Raw genomic sequence first — 21787 nt, 5'->3', positions numbered from 1 at the left:
CAAGAAGGGAAAGTGGGTGATGGATGTATTTGTGGTATGTGTCTTGTCTCTATTTTAGTTAGTATGTTAGTGTTTGCTCTATTTGGTGAGAAATTATGTCAAAAGATATGAGATGTCTGGAACCAGCGTTTCCGGCTGGTGAGAAGACTGGCATGACTGTGTACATACATGGTCTCCCAATTTCTATAAATTCCCGGCCCTTTGAATACAGTTCCCACTACGAACGCTTAGAGATCCTAAAGTAGGATTGCCAGATTAAAATATGGGATACCCAGTTAAATGTGAACTTCAGATAAACAATGGATAATTACTTCATATAAATAAGAGTTAAATATTACATGAGCCAGACTAAAAGATTATCTCTCATTTATCTGAAGTTCACAGTTAACCAAGTAGCCTGCGCTTTTATTTTCCAAATCGGGCAACTGTATGGAGGTGTGGGCTGGATGGAGGGCCAGAGCATTACCCAGTTTTTCTGGGCTGGGCCTCCTTGATGTGACCTTGCCTCTTACCATACTCCTTCAGAGAAGCTGCCTCTCAGCTTTCCAACCCAGACTCTTACTTTGCTGTCTTCCTCTGTGTCTCATAGGTTTTCCCACCCCTGGCACTAGGACTGAGAGATGTAGGCTTGAAAAGAGCCACAAAAAAATCAATGATTAAATTCTGAATGGTAGGAGCAATGTGAGTGAAGACCTTAAACCTCCAGGCAGTAAAAGCCCTGTGGCAGGTGTAGTATGTTGCATTGGAGTACTTTTCCACCATTTAGGAGTTGCAAGTGGCCTGTCTCCCTTAGAAACCTGGGCAGGAGGCCTGGCCTCCTGGGTACTTGTCTGGCCTGGTTTACTAGAAAATTCCACTCTCAATCAAGCTGAAGCTGGCTAGCTTTCACCTGCCTCTCCAGAGACTGACCTTCACCTCCGTCTCCTGAGGTTCGTTTTGTTGGCCTGAAATAAAGGGCTCTGTCAGTTGAGGCAAGGCACAAGGTAAAGAGCCTGGAACTTCTCGTAAAGTTTTCCATCAAGACAACTAATGCTTACACGTGCCACGTGAAGAGAGGTGGGGTTGGGGGTGGGGGGGGTGGGGGCAAGGAGCCTGTGTGTATTCTTCCTCTGGCTAGTACTTTGTGTATTCATTCTGTTTGAGGTGGGCAATTTTTCTCACTGACTATAAAGCTCAACCTAATCTTACGTGTGCAAAGTCTATCTGTGAAGTTTTGGAGGTGTTGATCATTTATACAAGAGAATCCTGAATCACTTGAAACTAATAGAAAAATAGCAAAAAGTATGTATTTGTCTACCATCTATATCTAAACATTTTGCCAAAATCAGACTTTGAAAAGACAACGTTGAGGCCCCTCTCATGATCCTCATTAGTCCAGTTTCTCTGCTTGTCTCCCCAGAGATAGCCACTTTCCCAGAATTTGTGTGGGAGTCACCACACTGCAGAACTACAGTAGGTGCCATTCACAATCAGCATGTCTGTGTGTTCCTAGGCAAGGTGTAGCATGGGTTTTCTAAACCTGTACAAACACTGTCAGTGTAGGGGCGCCTGAGCGGATCAGTCAGTTAAGTGACTCTTAATTTCCATTCAGGTCATGATCTCATAGTTCCTGGGTTCGAGCCCTGTTGTCTGGCTCTGTGCTAACAGCATGGAGCCTGCTTACGATTCCCTCCCTCCCTCTCTCAAAATAAATAAACTTAAAAAAACAGTATCAATGTATAAATTTTGACAATTATATTATTGTAAATAATACCAGTTTGTTTCTTTTTTCCTAATTCTTATATCTCCTATCTCCCTGCCTTGTCCAGACCTCTAGCATAATGTACACAAATAACGGTGACAGTGGGCATTCTTAATCTTGCTTCCTGAAGTTGCACCATTACATTTGAAGTTTGCTGAGAGTTATTGATAGATACCATGAATTTGATTCCCTTCTATTCTAAATCGACAGTTTTTTTTTTTTCTTTCTAAAATCAAGAGTGAGTGTTGAGCTTCATTATTGTATTTTTCTGTGTCATTCCATAATGTGTAGAGATTTTGAGATACGGTTTTTCTCCTTTGGTATATTGAGGTAGATGTCATTGATAAATTTTCAGATGACATATAATTCTTGTGTTCTTGTGTTCATGTGTTGCATGGTTTATTTTCACAAATCACTGAATTAGCTTTGCTAATTTTTTCTTTTTTTTTTTTTTTGGTGCATCCTTTTTGGTTTTTTGTTTGTTTTTGTTTTGTTTTGTTTTTTGAGACAGAGACAGAGCATGAGCAGGGGAGGAGCAGAGAAAGAGGGAGACACAGAATCCCAAGCAGGCTCCAGGCTCTGAGCTGTCAGCATAGAGGCTGACATGGAGCTCGAACTCACAAACTGCGAGATCATGACCTGAGCTGAAGTCAGACATTCAACTGATTGAGCCGCCCAGGCGCCCCCATCCTTTTTGTTTTTAATTTCATTATAGAACGAGAACATGGTCTGTATGATGTCATTACTTTGAAATTTTTAAAGAGATTTTCAATATGAATCCTCAATTTTTGAAAATGTACGTGCCTGCAAAGGATGCATATTGTTGATTTGTTGGGTTCTGGGATATATTAATCAAGGTTGTTAATTGTATCAGTTACTGTTTTTATCTGCTTGATTTATCAATTTATTATAGAGGGTTATTACTTATCTCTTATTTTACTTGTCAGTCTTTGCGTGAAATATTTTGGAGGGAACATGTTAGTTTATTTAAGTTCATGATGATACCCACCACCTAACTTAAGAAATAAAACTCTGTAAGTACCTTTGGAGCTTTCTGTATGCTCTTTACCACCCCCCTTAGGTGAAATTGTTTATTAATCCCATGCACTTCTTTATACTTGGGTATAAAATCCCAAACAATATATAAAATGGTTATGTATTTTAAAAGTCAGGGGCGCCTGGGTGGCTCAGTTGGTTAAACGTCCGACTTCGGCTCAGGTCATGATCTCGCAGTTCATGAGTTCGAGCCCCACGCCGGGCTCTGTGCTGATAGCTCAGAGCCTGGAGTCTGCTTCGAATTCTGTGTCTCCCTCTCTCTCTGCCCATCCTCCTTTTGTCCTCTGTCTCTATGTCTCTCTCAAAAATAAACATTAAAAAAGGTTTTTTTTATGTATAAATGGCATCTTATTGTGTGTATTTTTCAGTGACTTTTTCTCTCAGAATTGTTAGATGAATCTGTGTCAGTATGTATAGCTCCTATTAGTTCTTTCACTTTGATGTTGGCATAGTATCACTTTGAATGTAGCATTCAGTATTTGCTTGTCTGCACTGCTGATAGAAATTTAAGTTTAGGGGCACCTGCGTGGCTCTTTCAGTTGAGCATCTGACTTTGGTTCAGGTCATGATCTCATGTTCATGAGTTCAAGCCCCACATCAGGCTCTGTGCTGACAGCTTAGAGCCTGGAGCCTACTTCAGATTCTGTGTCTCCCTTTCTCTGCCCCTCCCATTTGTGTGCTCGCTCGCTCTCTCTCTCTCTCTCTCTCTCTCTCTTTAAATGTTAAGAAAAACATTTTTTTAATTTAAATTTATTCCCATTTTTCATGGTTAGAAACAATGTTTTTGTATATGTTCTTTTTAACATTTGTGTTCATATGTCAATGTTTCAGTAGGGATAAACCTTAGGTAGAATTTTTGGTTTTATTTATGTATACCTTTAAATTTAATATTGACAAAATGATCTATTTAAAGCAACTAGAACAATTAATACTCTCATCAACAGCATGTGGAATTCTCATTCTTCTTTCTTACCAGCAGTTAGTATTAGCAGACTTTTTTTTTCTTTTTTAACAATTCTGAATCTTATGGGTGTGACATAGTACCCCACTGTAGTTTTAATTTGTACTGTCTTGAAGACAAGTGAGTTTGGCCTTTTGTATGTTTGTTAGTTATTTGGAGCTCCTCTTCCATGAATGTACTGTCTATTTGCTTATTTTTTATGACTTCTCTTCTTATTTCTTTCTGGTACTTGGATGTTAGTCTTTTGTCAGTCATATGATTTGCACATGCCTTTGTGTACAGTTGATCACTTTCTAGTGACTTCTTTCAACATCCATCATTTTTGGTAACTAACAAAATGTTTTTAATTTTTTTTTATTTTTGAGAGAGAGACAGAGAGTGTGAGTGGGGAGAAGCAGAGAGAGAGGGAGACACAGAATCTGAAGCAGGCTCCAGGCTCTGAGCTGTCAGCACAGAGCCCGACGCGGGGCTTGAACTAACAGCGAGATCATAACCTGAGCTGAAGTCGGATGCCCAACCGACTGAGCTACCTAGGTGCCCTGACCATTTTGGTAATTTTGATGAAACTGAAATTTTAAAAAATGTTTTGTTCTTTAAAACATTTTTCTGGGGGTGCCTGGGTGGTTCGGTCAGTTTAGCATTGACTTAAGCTCAGGTCATGGTCTTGTGGTTGGTGGGTTCAAGCCCTGCTTCGGGCTCGATGTTGACAGCTCAGAGCCTGGAACCTGCTTCAGATTCTGTGTTTCCCTCTCTTTCTCTGCTCCTGCCCTGCACACACTTTGTCTCTCTTTCAAGAATAAGTAAACATTAAAAAAAATAAATTTTTCTGAACCCCAATTTTCCTTTATGCTTTTCTCTTATGCTTTTCACATTTAGATTTTTAATCCATTGGAACTGACTCTTGTGTATGGTTTGAAGTATGAATACTTATTACATTTGGTTTTAGAAATAATGTATCCTTTCCCCATAAGTTTCATTGTACCCTCCAATCACACATTCAGTTTCCATATGTAAGTGGCTCTATTTAGAGACTTTATGTCCTATTTATATGGTCTATTTTGTTGTTTCTGTACAAAGTTCCTTAATTATGGCTTTTTTATTATCCTTTTCTTGTTTGATGCTGCTGTTTTAGTTATTCGGTGTTATCTTTTATTCACAAATTATTTCTTTGTGCCAGTTTATCCAGTTCTTAAACATATAATTTCAATGAGTATAACACACACACACACACACACACACACACACATATATGTAAATACTTATATACACTTAAAATACACATGCACACATATATATGTAAATACTTATAAATTCTTTAGTTACCTATTACTACTTATATAATTTTTCATAGTGTGCTGGTACTATCATCGTTTACAATGGTTGTTACTTATCTTGGTGAGGATTCTAAACATGGCAAAAATATTTTGAACATGTTTAATACTTAAAACTTGTGTGATTTCATGTTTCCATACTTGATTTTGTTGCTCGTGTTGACATTTAGCTTTCTTCACATGTACCAGAGCCTTGGTTTGAAGGCTCCTGGTCTATAGTTTGCTTTAAAAGGAAAAAAAGAAGAAAGAAAACTCCTCTCTCCCCCTTTACACTTGTCTATTTTCCATTTGTCTCACCTGGTCTTTGCAAGGCCTCCAGACCAGAAGCTGGTTGTACGGTGGTGTTTGGGGTTCCCCGTCTAAAGTGGATGAGAGGAGATGGATGCATGTTGCAGATCTGTTTGCTGGGGACAGGGGTCAGCAGGGTTTGCGTCTGCTCTTAATCCATGTCGTTATTCTCTAGTTCAGACCCCCAGACAGCAGATGATAGCAAATCCTTCTGTCTTCTCTTTACCTACCATCTGGGAACCTCTCTCCCCTTTTTCTAAGCTGCAAGGCTGGCTCTGCTTTCCTTCCATCCCCCATTCCTCTGCAGAAACCTAACTCCAGGCCATCCTGCCTGCCTCTGGAACTGGGGCACAGCAGGCCCAGAGCTTCAGGCCCAAAGCACCACTTGGCTGTTCTGCTCCACTTCTGTTTCTCCAAGATGTTACTCTGTTTTGGTTCTCGCCTGTGACTTCTAACTCTTGTTTTATAGTATAGATGTCATTGTTATGCAGGTTTCCGAGGGACTAAAATATATGAACCCTGTAACAATTGGAAGTCTGTTGGGTCACTTAGCTTTTTGGAAACGTAGTTGGAAATAACCCTTACTTCTTCCAATGTAGGAACTTTTTCTCATGTAGGTATGTCCACATGAGCCCATCTTTCGTAGTAAAGAAAAGCATTTATTTCACATCTCTGGTCCACCCTCCTCCCTCCCTACCTGCCCACCCCTATGGAACCCTTCAGATGTTACTATGCCCCTGGTAGCCAAGTGTCAAGTTTAAATATGAAGTATGGTGACTGCCACCTACTGGCAGTCATCAGGTACTTTCAGCTGTGGCCTAAATTTTATTCTGACAAGTATGTGCTTCTGTAGATTGGTTTCTTGGCTTTCAACAGTACATAGATACAAAGGGAAATACAAGTCTTAGGGAGCTTATGTTCCTGGAGTTCTAAACTGCTTAGCATCTCCCCTTTAGCAGAATGGAAAATAAAGGTAACAGAAGATCAAGTGAAAAGGCAAGTTATCCAAGCACTTGGAGCCAGAATTTGATTTAGTCGATATTGTCCCCATGGTGAGCTGTTACCTTGGGCATCTGGGTAAATTCAGTTCACAGAGTAGCTGTGAATTTGCTGACCTTTGTACCTATTTTATACCATCACCTCAGGACATAACAGCTCAATTGTGGAGTATTAAAGAATATACATACCTTGATTGCTCCCTACCTCATTTTCCTCTTCCCTAACCCCCTTTCTGTCTCAATTGGTTAGTGAGACTCCACCCCAGTCTCTACAACAGTATGAGTCTCCACATAGTAAATTTGGCTGGAAAATTAGCATATTTATCAGCTATTACTGCCATAATGCTGTATAACAAATCATGCTAAACTCTAGTAGTTTTTAGTAACAACTCTAGTAATTTATTCGCATAGATGTAAAGATCATGTGTGGTTCAACTGAGCCTGAGCAGAAAACGGAGGTGCAAGTGGATGAATATTTGCTGAGTGGTGTTCCAACCTTTGAGGCCTACATGTAAAATAAATGAATGAAATCAATCCTTTAAAAGAACAAAAGCTCACTGTGTTAATACTTAAGTGTAAGTGGAAAGCAAGCTTCTAAGACATTTCAAAGAGGTGCACCTTGATGTGCACTGTTCATTTTCTTGTACCCACTGCCTAGTTCAGTGCCTGGCTTGTGGAGATACTGAAGTGCACGAACTAAGCTACTAGGCTTAGTGAGAAACTGGTGGGCTTGGAGAGTTGGGTTATTTTTCCCATCTTTTCATACTGCCATTTTTATGTATTTGCTGGAGAAAATCCTAAATGCTCTTAATCAGGGAGAGCTATTGAAAGTTACAATTCCCAAACTCATGAGATTTCTCCCAGCTATTGTCCAATCATGTATTTTTCTGATAATGGAAACTAGTCCTCTTCTTTTTATACATATATAGAACAATATAATAGCTAGATTCATTGATTATTCAGATAATTTCTACATGGCCTCATCCTTTTTGAAGAAGTAGGATGGATGTCTATCCAAAATTTGATTCAGATCCATTCAAGACGGATGATTCTACACATACATACACCATGCACAAAAGAGGGCATGAAAAACTTTATTGACTAAAATAATGAGACTTCTGGGGGAGAGCAAGGCAGGCCTCTGAAGTTGGCTGGAAAATGCCTTGAGAGAGGAAAAGAAGGAGACTGGCTTGGGGTTTCACAGTGTTTAAGGGGATAGGGTTGGGCTGAGGATCCCCACTTGTGGGCAGTGGTTTGTGTGGTTCTAATTTACTTAGTGTCAAAGAGTTTGTATTTAGACTGTCCAGATGTGGGGAAGAGGGGAATAGGGAGAGTTAGTATCTGCAGTCCAACATCAAAAAATATAGTTGGGCTCCTTATTATATACTTATGCTGTGATTTTTCAAAGCCCACTGATAAAGAAGTGTTGTGTTGACATTTTAGGTGATGTACCTCCTGGCAGCTGTTGACTTTGATTATACCCAACTTTTGCTCTGGACTTGACTGACTTTGAATCTTCCTCAGTTGTTTTTTATGGATACCAAGGCAGCTATCCCTTTCCCCAACTGCATAATTACTAAATGGTTTATAGGTACCTGGAGAGGAAACAAATCTAGAGGACCTACTGTGTACCAAGACGAGGCAGTACACTTTGCCCTCATAAGCACATTAAATATGAGAGCTCAAATTTGATTTTATTCTTAAATATTCAAGTAAATGGTCTGTGCTTTTGCCATCTATGACCAGCACCAGTTAGAGATGGTTGGACAGAGTTTCCCCATTTGTTTGTGGATAACTTTGAATGTGTATTCATCTGTCAGTAATTACTATGTTTTCCCAAATGACATCCTTGATGTACCAGCTCCATGATTTGGAGCGTACATTTATACCATTCTTACTATTTTAAAAATTTAAACTTTTTTGTGTTGTGTGGGGCTTTTAGCGTGAGTAAAAGTAACTTTATTTTCAAAAGCAGTAGTTGTCAAACTTTAGAATGCCTCCCAATCACTTAGGAGCCTTATTAAAACATCCTCTGCATTTCTTACTGAGTCTGGGTTGGTCCTGAGAATTAACCTTTCTAAGAAATTCCAGGTGATGTTTAGTTCCAGGGACTAAATTTTGATCAACCTAATCTTATATCGGTAATATTCATGAAATCATGGGTTTTATGTGCTAGATTGATTTTTTTTCTAACATATGTTAAAATATTCAACTGTTAAAGTCTAGCTGTCTATTACCAAAAGAAATGACCTCACTGGTATGCATGTAAAGCTTTGAAAACACTGACTAAATATTGTCCAAGTATAATTCTGAGGAAGAATCCTTTGCCTTTAAGGTTGAAGGTGTGTGCTTAAACTTGTGTGTAGCAATGTGACTCAGTGGGTAAAGCCAATGAAAGGCAAAGGCAGTGTAAATTAGAATCCGTGAACAGGAAGAGAGTCATGGTTCTCACCCATGAGGGAGATCAGGAATTCTCTAATTCCCCAACTCTGTCTGTAACCCAGTTCTTCCATTGTGCGTGCGTGTGTGTGTGTGTGTGTGTGTGTGTGTGTGTGTGTAGGTAGGAAGGGCCTTGGATATGCATGACAGAATATAAATGAAAACCAGATATAATCATAAACTGACAACTGCAGTTCTGGAAGTCCCCATAGAGAAAATAGATGAATCATAATCACATCACTTGATGGGACTAGCCATTGTAACTCACACTGTTCATGTTAACCCCAGGCTTTTCAAACCTGCCTGGGATTAATAATATCTCAGGCCCCTTTTAAAGATTTACCGAGTTTACTAGTGATTCTTCTGATCAGATGAAGCCAGCAACCTTTAATTTAATTACCTAGGAACTTTGAGTTTTGGTTACTCTTGAAGCTTACCCAACCATTAAAACAACAGCAGCAAACAAACAACAAACTGTGCAGGGTAAATGTCACAGGCTCTTTGGGACTGAATGAACTTGTTGGCGCTTAACTAGCGTGCATTTTGGGAAAAGGTCAACCTTTGTACCTCAGTTTCTGCAAAACGGGTCTTGATATGACAGAATCTGCCTTGTAAGTGTGATATGAAGGTGAAATACATTAATCTGTGTAGAGTGCTTACAACAGTTCCTAAGAAATAGCATTCTGTTACCTGTATCTGTATATAATTAAGAGAAAGAAACTCATCAGTATGAACAGTAGCGCTGGTCACTAATGCCTCCCCTGTTAGCGAGATCATCTTTAGTTCTGTTATTGGTCAAATGGAAGGCACAGCATTCTAATGATACCTGGCAGAAAGGCTGTTTTGTTGTGAGCTGATAAAAAAAAAAAAAAAGAAGGTTTGTGCTGCAAAAGGGATCCATACTAATTAAGTATGGATCTAGACTAGAAAGTATTTATTTTTATGGAAGGAAAATTTTTAATGTTTATTTTATTTTTGAGAGAGAGAGAGAGAGAGAGAGCGAGAGAGAGCGAGCATATAAGCAGGGGAGGGGCAAAGAGAGGGGGAGACACAGAATCCAAAGCAGGTTCCAGTCTCTGAGCTGTCAGCACAGAGCCCAATGTGGGGCTCGAAATCACGAACCGTGATATCATGACCTGAGCTAAACCAACTAAGCCACCCAGGCTCCCCTATGGAGGGAAATTCTTGTATATTTTTCCCCAAATGTTGAGTCCTGCCGGTTAGGATCCTTTTGCCTATTTCCGTCTTTTCATATAATGTATTATTTTCTTAAAATAATTTTTTTAAAAGAATGCATTACATGTATTACTCAAAAGCTTCTTTTTTTAGGCTAGATTAATTGAATTTTTGTTAATTTCCTTTGGGGCTACTGTAGCTTCAAAGTGGTCTGCTTTTTTCAAGCCCTGATATTCAAAATCTTAATTTCTCCTTTTCACACACTATTCCCAGAGCTATAGAATAAAGGTGAAATTCTCTTTTTAACAAAAACATCCTTAAGTCTTGATTTGAGACCTCTGCCCCACCATCCTTACCTGCAAGAGATGGGAGCTCTACTCTTGTATTTGTAAACTCAAGAAATGTGGAGGGAGGGGTCTGCCACTAACAAGACATAATTGAAAACCACCAACCTAGCTTAGACTCATTGTTCTGTAACCTTTATATTCTCTTAGCATTCCCTTGTGAACCCTTGACTCAAGCCTTCCACCAGTGAAGACGTGAACTTCTTCCTTCTATATCTCGCCCAGAGATCCTATTTTATCATCCTTGTCAGTGATGGGGAGGTGTTCTTTTGCCATTTGTAACACTGGGACTATTGGCAAAAATATTTAAAGAAGAGATGAATCATGATTTACTGGGTGTTAGCTTTGCAATGGTCTCCTTCATCCATCTGTAAATTAGTCACAACTATATCTGTCACACCCTTACAGGTACAATTTACACAAAATGAATCATTTCAAAATATATTCTGTGTAGTTTCCATTTAGAATGTAGATGTTATTTCCAAGGGGCATCGGTTTTGCAAGAAGGTTGGTTTAGCTAAAATTCCTTTGCGTGCTTTGTAGAGGCTTCGGATTGATTTTATTGTTATTATTATTATTATTACTTTTTTTTTCTTACATTGTAATGTTAGGGGTACATAAAAAAATGATACAAAAAACATAGAGGTTAAAGAATAATTTTCCATTGAACACTCACGTGATGCCACCTTGCTCAATCATACCCCCACTCAGTTCCTCTTTTCTGGGATCCCACCATTATCCTGACTTGTGTTAGTATTATTTGTTTTCCTTTTATAGTTTTTTTCATTTATGTGTAGCCGGGGTAAGGATTGTTGGGTAGGAAGGTATGAGTAGCTTCAATTTTATTAGAAAATGCCAACTATTTTTTGTAATGATCGTACCAGTGTGCACTCCTTCAAATTGTGTGAACATTCCGTTGCTCCACACCTCCACCAACACTCAGTTTTGTCAGACTTTGACTATTCCTGATTACTAATGAAAATGAGCCCTTTTTAATATATAGTTACTTGTGTGTTGTCTTTATAGAGTGCCTATTGACATTTTTTGCCCAGTTTTCATTTTCTATAGTTGTGTAGGATACACACACCCACACCCACACACCCCCACGCTCCCCACACACTATATCTTTGATTATTTGTTTCAAGTGTCTTTTCCCTCCCTTTTTGCTGTATTTTGATGAAAAGAAGTTCTTAATTTTAATGTAGTCCATCTTATCAGTTTTCTTTCCTTTATATTTAATGCTTTTTGAATCTTAACATTTTTCCTAACCTAATTATAAAACTATTACGCTATATTGTCTCATTAAACATTTGTAATTTTTCTTTGTACAATTTAGCTTTTAATCAACTTAAAATAGGTCATTACCTAGTATAAAGTTGGGATCCAGTTTTTGGTTTTCCATATGTCTATCCATGTTTCCCAACCAATAATTATTAAAAAAAAAAAAAAAAAACTCTTAGTGTAAACAAAGATCTTCCATGATATTTCTGTCCTATCAAGTGACCATGAATTCATGGTGTCTTTTTGGGCCCTTTATTCTACTTTAATTATGTTGTGATAATTTAAAATATTTCCTATTAGATTGTAAGGCAAGCTGTCTTTATATTTTCCAGTTTCTTGGCTCTTACTGCCTTTTTGCACATCTGTGTTTCAATATAAATTTTAGAATGAGCTCCTTAAGTTAAAAACCCAAAACCCCTAGAAATGTTTAACAGGATTGTACTGAATCAACATCTTTACAATATTGAATCTTATCAAAAACATGGCTTGCTCACTCTCTGTATCTCTTGGTAATACATTTCAACATGGTGTTTCTATTTTCTCATGAGGCCTTGCATATTAGGTTTTTCTAAGTACTTGGTAGTTTTAGGGGTACTGTGAATGTTTTCTTTTTGAAACTGTTGATGGTATCAGGATTTTTGTATACTGATTTTATATCCAGCAACTTTACTAAACTCCTATATTAATTCCAATATGTTATCTGCAGGCAATCATTCAGATTTTTCTAAATACATGATCATAGTAAATAATAGTTTTATTTTTTCCTTTTTATATATAAATATGTGTGTGCATGCGCACGTGTGTGTGTATGCATATTTTCTTTTGTCTTGTCCTGAATCTGCTAATACCCTTAGGAAAATAACGAATAGAAATAATAGTAACAGAGGCACCTGGGTGGCTCAGTTAAGCATCCAATTCTTGATTTTAGCTCAGGTCATGATCTCACAGTTCATGAATTAAAACCTGGCAGCACAGAATCTGCATGAGATTCTCTGTCTCCCTCTGTCTCTGCCTGTCTCTTGCTCTCAAAAACAAATAAACAAATAAAAAAAAAACAATAGTAGTAATAGGTGTTCTTGTGTTATGCTGAATCTCCTAGGGAAAACATTTAAAAGTAAAATATTTGATACAGATTTTTTTTAATTAACATAGAATTAACTTTTTCTTTTTGGTGCATAGTTCCATGAGTTTTAACTTGTGCACAGATTCATGTAACCACCATGATAGTCAGGATGGAGAAAAGTTAAATCACCCCCTGAATTCCTTTGTGTGCTGCCCCTTTGTAGTCAAATACCACCCCCCCCCCCATCTCTACCCTGTGGCCACTGCTGCTGTGATGTTTTTACCCCTATAGCTTTGTCTTTTCCAGAATGTCATATAAATGGAATTAAACAATAATAAGCCTTCTGGGGCTTGGTCACTCTGTACAATGTCTTTGAGATTGATTTATGTTGATGTATATATCAATAGTAATTCCTTATTACTGCTGAGTAGTATTCCACTCTATAGATAAACCATAATTTGTTTATCCATTCATCCTTGAATTATGTATGTTTTTTAGCTCTGCAACTTACTTTCTTGAACAAGAAAGCTGCTTAACTTCTCTGTGCATCAATTTCTTCATCATTTATGGGTATAACATACCTACATCATAAGATTATTGGGGGGAGAAAAAATGAGTCAATATGTATGAAGTTCTTAGATAATGCCTGATACATAGTGAGCGCTCAATAAATGGAATCCATTATTATGGTTTTTATATTGGTTACATATGGTTTATATGGTTATTATTATACTGTCTCCAATATTAGTAAAGATTTTGAGGTAGAAGAAAACTGGACAAGTTCAAGGAATAGCAAGAAAGCCAGGGTGCCTGGCAAAGACAGGGGGAGGTATAAAGAAGCCAGGTCATGAAGGGCATTATGGGCTACAGTAAGGAGTTGGAATTTCACCCTAAGCCCATTGGAAAGCCTGCGATGAGACATGGTCTGGTTCATGCCTTTACTAGATCATTCAGGCTGCTGTGAGGAGAATGGGGTAAGGTGGTGGTAGTGAGAGCAGGCAACCTTTTTTAGGGTATTGCAGAGGTCCAGGGGAAAGATTGTGGTGGATACTGGTAGCTGGTGAGTGTTGGGATGGCGCAAAGTGGTTTGATTCAAGGGATGGCTTTGATGTAAAATTCCCAGAACTTGCTGATGGAGTCACAGCTCAGTGTAACACATATCCCATAAGAGCATTGGGGCGGCCATTTATAGTAACAGCAACACTCCTCTCCTGTTGTGGCTTTACCAGAGATTTCTCTCATCCATTTTTGAATTCACACCCAAGTTTTCATGCCTGATTTCTGAAATCCACTTGAAGAAAAGAAAAGTCCACTGTTTTTTTCATATATTTTTAATGACTTCTGACTGCTTCTCTAGTACTTACACTCACAACTCCAAAGACATTGTTAAGAAAACAACTTATCCCATGAAAATATTTCCTCATAGCATTTGCTTTGTGGTCCTCTACAGTCTGTATAACTCTGTGACCCCACATTCGTAGTCATTCTCCTGGAAATAAAGCTGTCCGAGCTGCTTCATGTTTAGCCAACGGGATGGTAGTTTTAGTCGTTGGCTGGGGTTCTGTGTACACTTGGGATTTCTTGTTGGAATAAACATTATTAGACTCAGGCTAAAATTGGACCAGAAATTTATTTTTGTCTTCCTTTCAACCTCAACTCACCCTAGAATTTTCTCATCCAAATGACAAATGGTCATGACTTTCCAAAGTGATCTAAAGATTAAAATCAGCCCTGGGTGCTTGCTTAGCCTAGCATTGAAATGGAGATTTTTTTTTAAACAGTTAAAAATAGAGTTCTCTGATCTCACATAAAAAGTTTTATTTCCTGTGTGTCTGCTCTTAACACGTCTGTATTTGTTGTCTGTACTGCCTTAGCTTCCAACTCCTCCTTAAAGACAAACACCTAATCCAGTCTTTATCTGGAACATGCCTCATGCTTTTTTTTTTTTTTTTTTTTAACCCTATCCTATCTGCTTCATTTGGGGCTTCTCGTAATTCAAGGTTTGCCACATGGAAGGAAATTTCCTTTCTCTCCTGAGCTACTTGTCTTATCTTGCCCCAATTTTCAACATCTCTCGTCAGGTTAATGTCAAACTGTGGCATTTATTTACTCAGTTTACTTGCAGGAGGGACTCTGGAGTCTTGGAGATGCTCACTTGAATTTTGTGCATAATTGTGTGCTTCTTTGTAATTGGCTTCTTTTGTGATCTTACAGAATACCAAGCTGCTATTTTACACTTGAAGAGGGAACACAAAGAAGAAATTGAAAACCTACAGGTATATCTCTTTGATTCTACTGAACTGGTTATGTGAGACTGATACTTAGTTTTCTCGTGTACTGAAGTAAATATTCCCCTTTTTGTTGCCTTATTTACCTAGACAGCATCTGCAGCTGGCACCTGACACTGGGCATTGCGTTTATCCTGGGGAGGGAAGACTTGAACTCCATTTTTAATATAATTGAGTTCCCATTTTTAAGAAATGTCACAAGTGCGTTTGGGAAAAATGTTATACTTGGAGAAAATGTTGGTTGTATTTGTAAAACAAGAAACAAGATAGAGTATTTGGACTTTTACTGTTCATAAGAGGTCTTTAAAAACCTATTTTTTCCTAGGCACACTCAAGACTCTTGTTTGGCTTACTCCCATTCATGTATTTGTATCTGTCCATCTCAGGACATCCCTGCAATACGATGTCATGCAGATCAAGGCACTTAGGGAAGTGACCCTAGTAGGAGACGGGGTGTGTTGAGTCATCCATTTTCTATCCCCAAGGAGGGCTTGGAAAGTGCTGACTTGATCCTACTTTGTGGAGCCCAGAAAGACTGAGGGATTTACTTCCTCCCACTATGTAATTGTCATTTCCTTATGCTTGCGGTGCCTATAACAGGAAGTGGTAGAGTTTTAATCAAATAACTAAATATTGAATCAGGCACTGATTCTAGTTTACTGATGGCTGGGTTGACCCGTACCTTAGAGAACAATAGCAAAATTTAAATAAAACTTGGTGTTTATTCAGTGCTCATTACTTGCTAATTTAATGAATTTGTGGATCAAATATTCTTCTTTCCAATAAGTGATAATGTGCTTTATAAAATAACTGAGGCTGTGTGTTGGATTATATGTAAAGCCATTGCAAACAGCAAAAAAACATTATTAAATAGGTCAGATGGTGTATAAAGTCAGCTCGTTTTAAGTAGTTTGGAAGAGGAAATGAATCCATTTCACAAAGAAAGAAAGAAACAAACAAAAAAATGGAAAAGTACCTCTGTCTCCTAGGGGGAAATGGAGGCCCTTAGCTCCTTTGTTGCAAAGTGCTCTATAGAGACCTCTCTTTCTTTTTCTTTGTTCTGGTGTGCAAAAGATTCTCAGCTGTCTCAGAAGAAGTGAAATGGGGATTAATTTAAGAAACAGATTGTTAAAGAGGGTAGGCACAGAAGTGACTCTGTGAGCAGAAGTTTTGTGAAACAGCTCAGTTTTAAGTTAACACTGGCTTCCCCAGGTTGTAGGGCTTTGATAGCTAAATAATATTTACAGTAACAGCAGGCTCTTACTGTTTTTGAGTTCCTACTTTGTGCTAGGCATTGTTGTAAGTATATTACATGTATTATCTTGTGTTATTTCCACAAAAGTCCTATGATTTACATCTCAAACTAAGACAAGTTTGGAGGGATGCCTGAGTGGCTCAGTCTGCTGAGCATCCAACTCTTGGTTTTGGTTCAGGTCGTGATCTCACAGCTTCCTGGGTTCAAGCCCCACATTGGGCTCTGTGCTGGCAGCATGGAAATTCTCTCTCTCTCTCTCTCCCTCCCTCCCTCCCTCCCCCACTCATGCTGTCTCTGTCTGTCTGTCTGTCTCTCTCAAAATAAATAAATTTAAAAAAATAAATAAATAGTTGGAGAAGCAAGAGAGAAGAGTAAATGGAAGGGGAAAAGTATATTGGGATCATGTTTTCCAGTTAAAATAAAGGTTAAATCAGGATATGATCGACAACAGTAAAGTTTAAAAAATGTTCCTAATTATGCCTTAAGTTTTCTTTATCCATGAAAGGACTATCTGTTCTTTGCTTGGTATCAGTAAACTTAAATTCTTTTGTCCAGTATTTGTGATTCATACAAAATTGCTGAAACCCTGTGGCCATGGCACACTACTGCCCTCGGGGGGGGGGGGGGGACAGGGGCAGTGTCCCCGATCTATACACTTGCCTGTGGTTTGGAACTATTCCATCCATCATAGACTGACAACCTTCAATAGGAAACTGACAACTCTTATCCCTGATCTGACCTAGAGAAGTGTTTGGGGGCAAACACAGCATTTTAAAGATTGAATTAGGAATGCACATTTTAAAATATGGAGGGGTTTCCAGCTGTTCCTTAAAAAAACTAGAAAATCTGGCAGCAGCGGCTTACTTTTTTTCTTGCATGACTTAAACAGGCTGCAGTCGAATAAGCAGGTGCCTACTTCAACTGTGATACATGTTCTCCAGTTTGCCACTGTCCCCACTCTGGGCCATTTCATCTGCCTGTCCCCTCATCACTTTAATTAACCCCCCCATTCTCTGGGAGCTGAAATCACTAGATTGACAGCAACACCAAATAGAACAGATGCGGTTGATAAAAGAGACCATAACCCAGCCTGGCTGTGCTTGTGTGTGCTCACCGAACACCATCTCTACTTGCTTTGTTCCACAAAGAAATAGTCATACCTGTTGTCATAGGACTAGTAGAAGATAGTGGGTGACCGAGCTGTTACTTTGATGTTCATTTCCTTATATGTCATTTCCATCCACAGCCCTCATTGTCCGTTAGGTTTCCTTTCTCCATTTACTGGTCATGGAGAAGTCAGAGGTGTTTCAGGACTTCTTCAGCATGCCTTTCTAGAATAAGAAGGATTTCATGCTTAACATATACAGGAAAAGTGATCCATTGTGTCACTCCCTACAAGAATTGATGTGTATCACCTTCAGATTTTTTAGTTTTTCACAGACTTTATTAAATTTTTTTTTAACATTTATTTATTTTTTTTGAGACAGAGAGAGACAGAGCATGAACGGGGGAGGGGCAGAGAGAGAGGGAGACACAGAATCGGAGCCCAGAGCCTGACACGGGGCTCGAACTCACGGACGGCAAGATATAGTGGCCTGAGCTGAAGTCGGACACTCAACCGACTGAGCCACCCAGGTGCCCCAGTTTTTCACAGACTTTAAAGAAATGGCATGATTTGATAAACAGAGAACCTAAAATCAGCTGTCTGGGTTTTTTTTTTTTTTTTTTTTTTTGAGAATAGATTTGTAGAGAAGTCACTTAATTATTCAGTTTTCCCACCCACAAAATGGAAACCTTATCACCTAAAATAACTTGACTAGAGGTTGACCTTTCTAGTCTAGAGTCCCAAGGCTAGTAAGAGTGAGGGAGTCTGGAGTCTGTAATCTCATCACACTCTGCAGTGGAATGCTGCACTGCAGAAAGGGCTCAGGGCTTAGTCCTAGAACTGGCTTGTCAAAATGTGTAGGGACTACGTGCACATACCCCTTACATTCAACAGCAAAGACTTACAGATTATTTGAATAAAATCCGTTCCCGGCACCTACGTTTTACACACCTTCCACGGAAACTGAGAGCGCTTAGCTGACACAGAGCTCCAGTAGGAGAGTAGTGGCAGAATCAAACGTTTTTTTCTGACTTTGCTATTTTGTGTCGTTTATAATGTAACCATAGCAAATTCTTCAATTTTGTCCAAGTGTGCCCACCATTTAGCAAACTCTACTTTGAGAGCTTATGATCACTTCATGACTCTCAGCATCATCCGGCTCATTTTTCATTTTTGGATAGTTCTGTGTTCCTTCATTTTTGAAAAAACAGCACTTACTTTCATAGGTTCTCACTTACCTGAGAAATTTTTGCCTGGAGTAGCCATTGCACAAGTTCATGACTATTGGGTAGAAATCTAGCTCCAATCTGCTGTTTTAAGAAAGGCACATGATAAAACTAATTCTCCCATGGTACAAATAAAGAATTCTTTGAGATTCCTAGGATCAAGATTTTTTTGAATATTGTTCTATGTTGACTCATGTTATCTTATCTCAATGTATAATCCACTTCCTTAAGTTCAAGTTAAATTCTTTGAATGGTTTTATTACCCTTTTTATACATCAAAGTCCTGTTTGTTAATTTGCTGATTGTAGGCATCTTGGAGAGAGCAATGATTTTTTTTCCCTCTCTGTTTTTGAAAGTACCTAGCAAAGTGTTTGGCACATACATGATGCTCAAACAGTTCTTCTTTTTTGAAAAAAAATTTTTTTTTCACATTTATTCATTTTTCAGAGACAGAGACAGAGTGTGAGTCGGGAAGGGACAGAGAGAGAGAGGGAGACACAGAATCCGAAGCAGGCTCCAGGCTCTGAGCTGTCAGCACAGAGCACAATGCGGGGCCCGAACCCACAGACTGTGAGATCATGACCTGAGCTGAAGTCTGACGCTTAACCGACTGAGCCACCCAGGTGCCCCTACAAACATCTCTTCTATAATGACCTATGACTGAAAAATCATAGTAGGGATTTGATTAAATTTAGGTACTATGTGCCAACCTTTGTTTTTGGCATTTAACATTAGTGGTATGAAGAATTAATGTAGAAATATAAGCTAAGTAATAGATTTGTCACCATTTTACAAATAAAACATGAGGCTCCCAGAGACTGTGACTTGTCAGAAGTCCTAGACTAGTAAGTAGGGCAACTTGAATTTGAATCCACCTACAACTGTCTGGCTTGGAAGCTGTTACCCTTTATACTATTCAGTGCAGCATTAATGGAAAGAACATTGGATCCAGAATCAGAAGGTCTGGATTTGTGGTCTTAGGTCTGGGTGATGAACATTGTCAACTTCTGGCAATGCTTTCAGCCCATTTTCCTAATTTCTAAAATGAGAGACTAGGCCATATAATCTCTGATAGTGTCTTTGGATTTTATTATTGACCCCACCATACTTAAAAAAAAAAAAAAAAAAAAAAAAAGTTCAGTTTATCCATCATATTGTCCATTCAGCCTTGGGGTTCTCCAATTCACAATCTCTAAATCCCTATTATTGACACACACATCCTTTATTTCTTTTCGTTTATTTTGGAGGTCCCCCTTTCTAACATGCTTGCCTCTGTGAGGCAGTGTGTTCATGTTTCAGTAATAGTCTGCATGCTAGCTTTCTAGTGCTTTTTCAGATGCATGACTCTGTGAGGGATGCAGCTTCTAGAATGGTAAATGAGCCGTCTATAGGAGGGCCAGCTCTTCTTTATGACAGGAGTGAAGTGGGAACGTGGCATGGCCATGGCTTCCTTGGCTCTCTCTGCCTCTTCAATTTTGAAAGTTGGAAGGGGATGTGTGGGGGCGCTGCCGGGAGGGGGAAAATGCATGCCCTCTGTCTGGCTTCTCAGGAGCTTGGGATAATTTAAGAATGTTGTTTGTGATCATCACTTAAGCAATTTGGAAGTAGGTGCCATGGAAATGACAGGTTGTTTTATCTCTTTTTAAGTAATGTTCTTTGCGTTGTAGGATAGAAGAAAGAACTAGCCAACATTGACCTTTTCTTTACGGGAACCCTTCTCATTTATCCCATTCATCACATGCGTAGTCCATAACTGAGGGGAAGCTTGACTGAGGGATGGCCTCTGGCAGGCCCCTGCTCATTGTGCAATGCAGTCACATTTCTAATATGGTCACTCCCGCTGTGAAATGATCCAGGGACAGATGCCAAGTGAGCCATTAACTTACATTGTACCTTGTTGTCCCCAAGAGAACCAAATGGCATGTTGGCCTCCATTAAACAAAACTTGTAGACTTCCTTTTCTGTCTCCAACCCACCCACAGGCCCATTCCTAATAGTTTACACATGCTGTTGACACAAAGTTGATTACAAACTACACTTGAGCTGATACAGCTAAACTTATAAAGATACATAAATCCTGTGCCTTTTCCATTTGTTATGTTCTTTGTTATCAACATGATACATTTAAGTGTGTTAGTTCCTGGAGAATACTGTGAGGGGAAGGGAGTGATTTGTAGAGGGATAAACAAAGGCTTCACAGTTATGAAATACGATGATTTTATTGAGCCCTCGTGGTATTCCCCTAAGTGCTGATATTAGTATAATTCATTACTGAGATGTCAAAAAAGAAGACAGAATTTAAAATGTTGAGAAATATTTTAATTCACTGTTTCACTGTGGGTATATAATACACTGTTAGGCGTTTAGTAGATCTGCTGGTTTACCGGTGTTAAGATGCTTCTCGGGCCTTTGGCTACCTGGAAGCCCACAGGTATATTTGGAGTTTAGTTTTGATGGACAACACAAAGCAATTAATTCCCTGGCCGACTTAGCGGCCCAGGAGCCCTTTGTCTCAGGCTTCAGGATGCTGTATTGCCTGACATAATTCAGTTATTCCATCAAGTCATACTCACTGATAGAGGGACACTGGGTGCAGAATGAAGAATGTGTGCATTACTCATTTGTACCATTGAGACTGATGCTGGTTTTGTACACCTTCGTGTACCATCAACTCCAGTCATCCCTTTGGATTCTTAAATGATGAACATGAGTCACTCATGGGGGCCAAGACAGTTTTTCTTTCTTTGGATACTTTATATATATAAATATAAATATAAATATAAATATAAATATAAATATAAATATAAATATAAATATAAATATAAATATAAATATAAACATAAACATAAATATATACACACACACATACACACACACAGTGTTTTATTAGTTTCAGGTGTACAATATAGTGATCCAACAATTCCATACATCACCTTGCGCTCATCACAAGTGTACTCCTTAATCCTCATCGGCTATGTAACCCATTCTCCCCACCCTCCTCCTCTGGTACCCATCAGTTCTCTGTAAATAAGAATCTGTTTCTTGATTTCTCTCCCTCTCTCCCTCTCTGTCTTTCCTCCTTCTCCTCCTCCCCTTCCTCCTCCATTTGCCTTTGCTTGTTTGTTGTGTCTCTTAAATTCCACATATGAGTAAATCATATGGTATTTGTCTTTCTCTAACTGACTTATTTCACTTGGCATAATACTCTGTAGCTCCAACAATGTCATTACAAATG

The 21787-nt window shown here is 38.8% G+C and overlaps 1 protein-coding gene across 2 annotated transcripts in view; it reads left to right on the top strand.

The window, feature by feature from the left end:
• Nucleotides 1-21787, top strand: part of FMN1 (formin 1) — a 394550-nt gene that overhangs the window by 135165 nt on the left and 237598 nt on the right. For both annotated transcript variants that reach the window (XM_030318570.1, XM_030318571.1), the window contains one exon: nt 14893-14954. In XM_030318570.1, the coding sequence (XP_030174430.1) occupies nt 14893-14954 (62 nt within the window). The remainder of the gene's footprint in view (nt 1-14892; nt 14955-21787) is intronic.

The sequence above is a fragment of the Lynx canadensis genome, chromosome B3 (assembly GCF_007474595.2).
Source record: "Lynx canadensis isolate LIC74 chromosome B3, mLynCan4.pri.v2, whole genome shotgun sequence".
Taxonomy (NCBI): Eukaryota; Metazoa; Chordata; class Mammalia; order Carnivora; family Felidae; genus Lynx; species Lynx canadensis.
The sequence above is the reverse complement of the archived record's forward strand: the minus strand, read 5'-3'. Positions and strand labels throughout refer to the sequence as shown.